Here is an 11,319-nt window from a genome sequence, read left to right on the forward strand (position 1 = left end):
AAACATTTATTTTTAATGCGATTTTTTCCTTTTTGGACAGGAGTTGATAGGATAGGGCTAGCTATGTTCATAGCAAAGCATAAAATTTCAGACATGCTTTTCTTGGTTGAAAATAAGAGCACAAACAACAGCGAGTCACAAGGCACAAAGCTTCACAAGATGCAGAGATTAACTTAAATACCCTTTTTCCAAATTTTATATCCTGTAAAGAAAATTCCAGTAAGTACATGCAAAAGACCCAGTTGAAAAGATCATTGTGCTTATGCTATTTTGACAAAAAAATAACATGCAGGTTTTTTTAAAAATAAATACCACTAACAGTAATCTAATTATGCCAGAAATTATGCAGCAAAGCTTTAATCTGAGCTCAGGTTATCTATTAAATAATAATAATAATAATAATAATAATAAAAACACTGAAAGAATCTATTCTGACTAGCAGGAGGATACTGTACACTTATTTTGCATGTTCTGTGAAGGAGTGACAAAAAAGAAGCTAACATAAGCACCGAGAACACGTTAGCCAGATGCATTCAGCGCTAGCAGCTATTTGGCTAGGCGTTAGCTGCTAGAACTTAGCTTAGCTGAGTAAGCTAGGACTAGAATTTTACTAAAGCAGTCTTAAGGCAGAAACTTTAAAGTGAACCTTTTCACCATTAATGAGTTTTTAGGAGATTCATAACAGCTGGGACTGAAATAAAAGACTAAGCATATTTATTTAATTGGTTCAGTTCAGTGCTTTTACTCTGCTTTTAAAACTTATATCTGATATACATGAATGTGACTGAAATGTGACATGGAAATAAATTATTAAAGGTTCACAAACTTTCAAACACCACTAAATTAGAGGTCCAAAACAAAACCACAGGTTCCCACATTTGCAGTGAATTGTTTTAATGAATAGGTAGGTTGCCAAAAACAAAACAGAAAACATTTACACAAACAATATTCATAAATATATGAATATATATATATATATATATATTAATTAAATTGGTAAAACAATATTCATAAATATATGAATATACATTAATTTAATTGGTAAATAATATTTATAAATATCTGTTGCAATTTACAATTTCACATCACAGCTGGCAGCAAAGCAGCAACATACATCAGAGCAACAAAGGGTGACTTGTGCGGTAATACATTTCAGTGGTCGGGTTAGCGTGTCAGTTAGTTGGATAGCAGAAGGCAAAAGTTACAGAACCCAGATTCTCCTGAGCTTTCCGGTCTTGCGGGGAATACAACTCAATACATCAAGATCCAAACTTGAACATAAATATTGGAAGAACTGGCAGAAGACGTGCAGATGTACTAGAGCGGAGGGCTGCAGAAAGAAGTTGGCTAGGAAAGTAAATAATGTATTCACTATTTATTATGGTTCATTTATTGCAGAAGATTAAGACGACATTTAATGCTGGTTAAGTCACTCTTTGATACTCCTGGTTTATCCTGTGCTTCATTCCTCCTTAACTATATTTCAGCAGGGAAACGCTTGTGAGGTTGAATGTGGTTTACTGTATGTCTGTTTTGGTTAGATGAACCCTAAACCCTGTGATCTGCTGTTTTTACATAAAGTGGACAGCTTTGTGTTTTTATGGATGGCAGAGAATAGTGTATAATGCACTGAGATTATAGGCCATGTAACTGAATCCAGATGTTGCCACATCTGGTCCCAGCTTTGCAGATTGGTGAGCATGTATGATCTTGCATGACAACTTTTTAAACCCTTATATTCACTTCCTGGCCCTTCATACACCATTAGCTCAATAATGCAAACTACTTGTTAAGTTACCGCATGTACTATATGTTAACCATGCTAATTCCTAGAGGTATTATTAGGATAGATCTGCCTAGGCAACACCTTACTGTAGCTAAGCTGAGGGAAATGAAGGCACAGAGGTGCATTGTATTTCCAACACACTCTGGTGGCTGTTAAAGGACTCAAGTGGGTTGTTGTTAAGAGTGCAAGACATTGCCCTACCTACGATAAATTTTACCTTAAAAGAAATTATAAATGTAATGTTTATAATGAGCCACATTGCATCTAAAAGTCTTAAAAACTCTTAAAAAGCTGTCTATACAAGAAGTTGTATTAGCATCTCTCTCTGGAAATTGTAACAGAGGCGAAGTGGCACCCATGACTGTATATTGACATATGTCATACAAAAGGACTGTGGTCCAGTTCATTTACCACAAAAAATTACATTTTAAATGCATTCAGGTTCAGTTTTCATTTTACTTAAATATTTGCTAACCTCTATTATTAACAAACAGGTTTACCCCTGTACTGAGAACCTATAGGGCAACTGATCCCAGTCCTGACAGAGGTATGTACACAAAAGAGGAAGTTTTCTTTGTTACCCCTGGTCTTGCACCTCATTTCCACAGAACATGCATTTGGTCCATAATCCATAATTTGATATATTGACAATGCCCCCTAGTGTTCAAAGTAAGAAGTGGAATTTCCTTTTTGATGGCTTGGCCTGCCTGGTTGTAATTTTAGTGAAAGACATTGTTTAAAGACACATGAACCACTATACACGCACTCTGTGTTATACAACTTCTCTCATTTTCATACCAATGTGAGTGAAGTGCAGCTGTGATTTTTTCTTTTCCAACTAAATGTGTTTAAAACATTTCACTGTTATCCTGTTTGCTATGATTTTTATCCAATTTCCGGGTCTCTTTCTGAATGTTAAAATAATCTAACATACTTGAGACAAATTCCAGAGGAAGAAAAAAATAGAAGATGGAGTATTGCACATCTAATGAAAATTAAGAAGATTCCCACAAGAATAATTGTGCTTCTGGTTGAGTTGTATCAGAATACATAAATATGTGGAAAAGAAGCATAACACTTTATTTCTATTTGTGTTAGTTGAAAGTCGTTCAAAAATTCATTCATACAATGAGAAACAATGTAATCTCTGATTGATGTGAAAACATCGTCTTTTTTTAAACCCCTCAAGAATTTGCCATGAGTATACTGAAATATTAACATTTAAGGTTTTGTTTACTCTATCGGCCCTTATTGACTTTGTACTTTGTACTACTTTTACATTTTACTGCCTATCTATTGATAATACTGTACATATTACTCACTGTCAGGATTTATCCTGCATCTGTTTATATAGATATTGTAACAAATTTTGAATTTTTCTTATTGTGATTGCTATCTTTATCTTATCCTTTCTTGTTTGGTATGGAGTGACTGTATGCACAAAATTTCCTCCAGGATTAATAAAGTATTCTGGTTCTGATTCTGATAGAGTAGACAGGAAAGTGGGAAGAAATGAGGTGGTGACTGCATCATGTGCCAGGAAGCTTGATAAACTGCAGCAATCAGGCTAGCAAAGTACTATCTTTACAGACAAACCAATACAGTTGGCATTTTGAACTGAATCAAGTTAAAAAATCACAGTTCTCTTCAGCAAACACTGGTATTTAAATAATGGGAATCTGTGTAATGTAGAGGGTGTATGCATAATAGTTTATACAACGTCTTCAGCAAAAAACAAAGAAAAGAAAACAGAGCAGTCCAGTCTCTTTTAATGTCCCTTCTCCTTCTATAGCTTTAGTGTTGTCATGGCAATCCCATATGCATTCTCCAGACAAATGGACAGAAAAACTGTTAACAGACTTTCCTATGGCTTAAGTAGAGTGGATTTCCTTATGCTGAACACTAGGGGACATAATCTGTAAATTACAGATGAAACACACATAAGAGGAAACAAAGCGTAATGAATCAATCACCGGCTGTGTGGCATATACACTGAAAAATGTAATTACAGCATAAAAACGTGACCATATTAGATTTCAGTTAATCACAAATAATAGAAACAAAAATCAGAGGTACAAAAGAACTATTGGTGGGAAATTAACAAGAGGCTACAAAACAAGATAAACAAAGCATCCCTTGGCAAAAAGTAGTTTACTCAAGTGTACTACGAGTATACTTATTTTATACTAAAACTGAGACAGTATACTGAAAGTTAACTTTTTATATACTTAAGAATAGTATAGTGAAGTATACTTAGCTTATACTGAAAAGTATAAAGAAAAGTCTGAGACTAAGCACATTAACACTACAACTTATAACGTATAGTATACTTTTTACTTCTTCCTGCTACAAAGTACCAATACTTTGTACAGAATGAGGTCAAGTCCTTTTTGAATCATGTAAAGCACTTTGTGCTGCCTTCAGCACTTTATAAATAAAGTTTGATTTGATTTGAAGTTATTGACCCGAGCTTACATTTATTTTAGCTGAATAAAAATGTTTTTCATGGCACACGGCTGCTTTGAGGTATTACTGCTGCTATATACTTACATGTTCAGGATCAAAGAGTGCTGGAAGTTTACAGTAAATAGTATATGTGCTCAACTGCATTATCTTTATGTTCCTACAAGTTTAGTTTTAGTAATTCTAAGTTCATAAAAGCATACTTAAAGTATACTTTAATAAAATAAAATGTGAACTAGAAATATTTACCTAGTACACCAGTAGTATATAGATGACTGCACTTGTATACTTGGAGGTGTACTTTTGTAAACTGTAAATGACCTCATAAAGTATACTTCAAGTATACTTTAATCAACTTAAAATGTTCCAATTTAGTTCAAAGAAGTGATAAGTTGGTATACTTTCTAGTACACTACAAGTACACAGTCCACAGTATACTTGTTATACTTATACTCAAGTATACTTAATGAAATAAACTTCAAGTAGGCTATACTACTTTTTGCTAAGAGTGGCACAAAGAAAAATGATTGAAAAAAGAAAGACTTTCCAATAATCAGCCTTCTTGTTTTCCACCAACCTGGAAAAATACACTGATATTCTGATATGCTAAATAAAAATATCTTTACTAAAGTGTGCACTCAGATAAAATCCACTGTAGTCACTATCACATGACTCAGCAGTGCAGATGGCAACATGATGATTTCCCTGATATGTAAAAGGGAAAAAGTAAATGACATCATTTGAGTACATGCTGCACTACCAAAATGTGAAAAAAACTTCCTTTTTTATATTAAAACCATTTTAAAATTAAAGGATCATTTTGTGCATTATACCAAAAGTTGCAGCCGTACTCAGCTTGATGCACTGATGTGCAGGAGGTATGGTGGCTTAATAACAGCAATAATATATGCTGCGTTTTACACTGTGGAGAACAAAAATCAGGGTACTCAAAGGACGTTAATCCATACAATACTTCCTTAAATATACTGTTTCCTTTATAAGTTAAATAACCAGATGCAGCATTTGATCTTAAGTGAATACCACACTCATATCTAATGAGATGGACATTGATTTCCTCTTTAAGTCAATAATCAATTATATAAATTTGATGTACTTGCAGAAAGAAGAGAAAGAAAAATGAACCTTTTCTTGAGATTTCTTACAGACTGACTACAATTGAAGTGACCTGGGAAACACTCTGCTGCCCGCTCAGGTTAGATGTTTCTTCCCCCGTTGATGACGTTACCTCCTGGAGGAGCGATGTGAATAGAGTCAAGAATGGGCCGCAGGATCTGGCCGAACGGTCTGGAGATGAAAAGAAAAGATCTGATTTGATAGTGTGAGATGAATCAAAGCACATTTATTGCCCCAACAAATGAATTAGCAGACAAGCTTCTTGACGATAAACTTGATTAATGCTGCACTTTTATATACACCTGTAAAACAAAAATCTGAAGGTCTGTTTTGGAATAGAAGTATTTATCTGTAAAAGTGAGTGTGTAGTAGTAATGATGCAGCAAATTTGAAGTGTAGCAAAATTAAAGGTCAGTGACAAAAAAAGATAAAACATTAAAAGCCGTGTTTCTATAATGATTTTAGTTCTTTCCTAAACTAACTTTTGTTTCTATACCCTTACAATGAGCCATTTTTATCTATTTATAGTGAGTCGATATACATGGCAGCTACCCTATTTGTGCCACCATTTTTGCTACGGTGTCTCTGAATGGACAAATAACTCTGTGTGTGACGTGAGAACACTGTGAGCTTTAAATCGCAGTACCAGCTCTGTTTGATAGAGGTTAATGCACCATTCATGAAAAGTAATGCCTTAAAAGGAACATAAAAGAAGACATTACACATTGCTGCACCTGAGACCACTGGGACCAGTTGCAGCTGAAAACATGTTTATGTCTGGAAGAATTTTGGCCACTGAAGGCCACTGTCCATTCACAACTGTAGTTGGCATTTAATGTCATTTTTACTGCCATCTTTACCACTAGATATCAGTAATTCTTAAATACTGTACCTTTTACAGATGTGTGAATTATCTATACCCCAATACAGTCAACAAGTTCAGGGAAGAGAGTGGATTTGCTCCCATTTAGCCTGCCTGACAGCATCCATGAAATCAGAAACTACATTTCAAATTTTGATATTATAAACCAAAGATGAGTTTCCTACTGTGTCCATCTTAAATGAGCCAAGAGAAGGCAAACATCTTTCTGGATGATTTTTTTTAATGCTTTGATTTTCTTTACACAGTAGAGTTTAAACTTGCATTAAAGACAGACTGAAAGACATCCTGTTGGACTATTTGCCCACATAAGCCCCTTTCACATAGGCTGCATCACCACAGAAAAGAAACTGTTGTTATGCTACTTTTGTTCACCTGTTCTTGTTCATACAATCTAAACAGAGGCAGCGGAGCACCGTGTCTGTGTTCTTTCAAATGGCATGGCAGTACTGAGAATCACAGACAGGACAACAGTATCGCTGATTAGTGTGGTAGGGGCACACAAACACACATGCAGATGTTCGTTCGGTCGGTGATCACCTAAACTATCAGGTCAGAGGTCCATCATCTCCACGACCCCCATTCTGCCTCTGAGCATTGAAAAAAGGCTACAGCCTTTCACAAAGTGGTGATTTCCTCTCCCTGGAATGCTCTTTCACTACCCAATCAGATAACCGAGCTGCCGCAAATGCATCTATTTAGATGTTTCACAGCAAAAAAACAGATGTTCAAAAAGCTGGGACTTTTCAAACAATTTAACAAAAGCTTTAATGTGGAATCTTTATAATAAAAAGCTGAAATTGTGTCTTTAGTAAGAATGGATGCAGATTCCTCTCAAAGACAGACTATTAATATCCTCAGTTCCTGAAGGTTTAAAAAGTTTCATTTAAAGGAAAAATGGTGGAACACAAAAGTAAACAAGCCTCTCCTTTTTTAAATATAGCAAGGCCTGTCATAAAAGAAGGTGCAAATAATTTCTTTTTATTGTGTCTTTAATTGCTAAATTTTAGCAACTCATATATAGCCCATGAGTTTACTTCCATAAATTGTAAATTTTAAATGACTGGCAAATCATCACATTCTGATTTTATTTACATTTCACATCCAAATATCTCTTTATCTGTTATATAAAATTTGAGCCTGGTCATTGTCAAACTCCAGGCAGTGCCGCCTCAGATACATGCAGGAAAGTCACACTGAATTTGCAGTAAAACTTGTGTCTATGTTGTGACTGGCCTTGTGACTAACAACAGTGAAAAAGATCAAAACAATCCAACAACAGAAGCAAAACTCCTCTGTGACTTTAAGAGTGTACATTCTAAATGTTCTAATAAACCCTTTACTATATGATAAACGTCTAATTATAACTAAGTGGTTATTTAAATCTAACTTAGGAAGCAAGAGAAGCCTGCCAAGTTTAGCTGTTGCTTTCTAAAATTTGTCACAAAGTCACCACACAGCGTTTCACACTCACGTGGAGAGCACTTCAGATGGAAGGTCGGTAATGTAGGAGGGAATAGACCTGCCCGTCAGAAACTGGGCCACTTCGTTGGTGAAAGTGTTGCAGTTGTGCTCAAACAGACGATACCTGTCACCTCTGAGAAAAAAATAGAATTCCGTGTTGCTTTACATTTGCTAATCAGGTTAGCGTTTGTCTGCTTTGATACATAGTTTATTACTCATACAAACAGCAGTAGCCTTTCTGTAAGGCTGAAAGTGGACAAAGGATGTGAAGGATAGTTTAAGGACCTGTATGTGCTTTCTCCAAGTGAGGAGAGGTAATCCATAAAGATCTCCTCGGTCACTTCAGTTTCACCAAGGTCCACTACTGTGTCTGGAGGTCCCAACATAGTCCCACCCTGTCAAACACACACATGAAAAAGATCTCTCCAGAACTGAAATGTTAAAATAAAAATTCTGCATATGTTGGAACTTCTCGAGTCATGAAAGGGAGTTACAAGTTTGACACATAAAATGAGGAATCTTCCATCTTAAAATGCGTGTAGAAATTTGAGATTCCGTTTGCAAACTTGTTTTGGACATTTTACACGGAAGAGGAGTCCACTCCTTTGTTACACTTCTCACCGGTGAACAGCTGGAGATCCCCTCCCCTCCGAAGAAGAACTCGTCGCCATATGTCACGATAGCTGTGTGCCTGTAGAGGAAAAGCACAGGGTAAATCCAGGTCACTGCTGTTTAACTGCTCAGGGACCTTACTGAACAATGCAGCATATCAAACAGCCTATTTAGGACAAATATTATACATTGTGGCATAAGGCTTATAAAAATTTCACATATAAACCAAAGTCAAGACTTATGAGACCAGCATTTGTAATTTATTTGTGGAGTGTTTTTTTTTATTATTATTAATAACAAAATGCTGTAGTTATTTTGTGCTATATCAGTATTATTACAATCTTTCCCTGTACAATTGAAATTTCACCTGTTAATTCTAACAAATTACCTCTACACAACAAAAACAATGATGCAGCAATAAGTAACAATATCAGTGCTGTGTGCTTTACTGGTATATTAGCAAGTGAGTTCTCTTCTGGGAGCAGAACATCATTATTAATGAATTTACGACCCATGAAGCCAAACTTACCATATACCATCCAGTTGTTTACCTACAACAGAGAGAAAACAAGATGTGAAAATAGGAAGCAGATCAACAGAAATGAAAGACTGATTACAGCTAACATTTGAATATTTGAACATCCATCAGTCTTGTCTTTATATGTGCCAAACAAATGAATAAATCATAACCAGATCTTTATAAACCAAAGAGTAGTCCACTGGCTGCTCCCAACAACCCCTTTAGATTACAGAACATATTATCAGTATTTTTCTCCTAGGCCAGTCTGCATCGCACGCTCTTTATTGACAACTTACCTAACATGATAGGACTGAGACTGCGAGCCATTCCTCTTGACAGGTCATAAATATACAACTGCACATTGTATCGCGTTGTATTTTTGTCCATAATTTGAATCCAAAATTAGTATTTTTCTCTGTGCGCTAAATAGACGCGGACCTTTAAACGGCACAGGTTACTGAGAGGATCTACGTATGAGGGTGATGTCATTACGTTTGAATACTGTACGACTTCCGTTTATTTTGCTTTCAAAATAAGACAAAACTTTATTTTAAAGTATTAACAAAGGCTACTTTATTATTCTATATATACTATTTTGAATGTAAATGGTGTCACATCCGGTTTTGTCCCCCGCAGTCACTGAATGACTTGACAAAATTTGATTTTAACAACTCATTACGGTTTAGGTGGGGTCAATGAATAGGTTACGAAGTTGTCACGAATTAATTTAGCTTTGATAAGTAATTTCCAAGCTAACACAGAGACAGTCTTTCATTTGTCTATATTATTTCCCGCTCTTTATATTTTATCTCAAATTGTTCAAGAATGGGACCAGCAAATCTGAGGAAAAGTGGGACACTGGCATGTAGCTGGCCTGGGTGCAAAACACGTTGTAAATACACCACTACTTTTGTTTTGCGAAACGTTGGACATAAAAAAGAATAAATACATAGGTATGAAAAATGAAAAGAAAGAAAAATACAGATAAAAAATTATTATTATTGTTATTATTATTACTACTACTACTACTACCAATGATAATAATAATAATTAAAGCCGCAAGCGGCATCCATCGGGTCCGAGCTGCCTGGACCCCGCCACCCGATGTCGCCATGACAACAGGTGTTGTAATGCGTTAAGGACCCGACGTGTGTGAATCCTGTCAAGTTTGGTGCAGTTCCCATTCATTCCTGTGGAGATATGAGCAAACCGTGTTTAATGGCGAGGAGGCTTTTTCCGTCGGTTGCCACGGTTACAGGCTTTTTCCTATTAGAAAGATTTGAATAGCATTTGTTTCCCAACTTGTCAGTAACGTTCCCACCAAGTTTGGAGTCTGTCGCACGAATCCCCTCAGACTAGTTCGTTGAAATGGCAGTGAAATCCAAGATGGCGGGCACCCCGTTGCCATGGCAACAGGTGTTCCATTGACTTTTTTGCTGGATTTGGGGTGTTACACATATGACTACTGTGAACTTTGGTGCAGATCCCATGTATTTCTATGGAGATATGAGCAACCGTGTTTCATGGCGAGACGGTCATTTTCCGTCGGTTGCCACGGTAACACGCTTTCTCCTATTAGAAAGATTTGAGGAGCGTTTGGTCCCCAACTTGTCAGGAAGCCTCCCACCAAGTTTGGAGTCAGTCGCACGAATTCCCTCAGACTAGTTCGTTCAAATGGCAGAGAAAACCAAGATGGCGGTCACCCAGTTGCCATGGCAACAGGTGTTCGATTGACTTCTTTGCTGGACTTGGGGTGTCACACGTATGAATACTGTCAAGTTTGGTGCAGATCGCACGCATTTCTATGGAGATATGAGCAAACCGTGTTTCATGGCAAGGTCATTTTCCATCGGTTGCCACGGTAACACGCTTTCTGCTATTAGAAAGATTTGAGGAGCGTTTGGTCCCCAACTTGTCAGGAAGCTTCCCACCAAGTTTGGAGTCAGTCGCACGAATCCCCTCAGACTAGTTCGCTCAAATGGCAGAGAAAACCAAGATGGCGGTCACCCAGTTGCCATGGCAACAGGTGTTCGATTGACTTCTTTGCTGGACTTGGGGTGTCACACGTATGAATACTGTCAAGTTTGGTGCAGATCGCACGTATTTCTATGGAGATATGAGCAAACCGTGTTTCATGGCGAGAAGGCGTTTTTCCGTCGGTTGCCACGGTAACATGCTTTCTGCTATTAGAAAGATTTGAGGAGCGTTTGGTCCCCAACTTGTCAGGAAGCTTCCCACCAAGTTTGGAGTCAGTCGCACGAATCCCCTCAGACTAGTTCGTTCAAATACGATGTGTTTAAAGTGCAAAAAATGGCTGAAAAATGGCCGCACACGCCAAGATGGCGGGCGCCCCGTTGCCATGGCGACAGGTGTTACTTTGAGTTTTTTGGTCAACTCGGGGTGGTGCACATGTGTGCCGAGTTTCGTCTTCCTACGTTGAAGTAGACTTCCGGGGCCCCA

At 37.0% G+C, this 11,319-nt stretch overlaps 1 protein-coding gene across 1 annotated transcript; it reads right to left on the reverse strand.

Annotated features, from left to right (window-relative positions):
* Positions 1-3,022: 3,022 nt before the first annotated feature.
* Positions 3,023-9,324, reverse strand: desi1a (desumoylating isopeptidase 1a). Its single transcript, XM_041969831.1, has 6 exons — positions 9,156-9,324; positions 8,869-8,890; positions 8,349-8,418; positions 8,013-8,122; positions 7,738-7,860; positions 3,023-5,554 (listed from the first exon to the last, which is right to left on the reverse strand). The coding sequence occupies exons 1-6, from the start codon at positions 9,244-9,246 to the stop codon at positions 5,464-5,466; spliced, it is 507 nt and encodes a 168-aa protein (XP_041825765.1). The 5' UTR covers positions 9,247-9,324; the 3' UTR covers positions 3,023-5,463.
* Between the last annotated feature and the right edge of the window lie 1,995 nt (positions 9,325-11,319).

The sequence above is a fragment of the Melanotaenia boesemani genome, chromosome 2 (assembly GCF_017639745.1).
Source record: "Melanotaenia boesemani isolate fMelBoe1 chromosome 2, fMelBoe1.pri, whole genome shotgun sequence".
Classification (NCBI taxonomy): Eukaryota; Metazoa; Chordata; class Actinopteri; order Atheriniformes; family Melanotaeniidae; genus Melanotaenia; species Melanotaenia boesemani.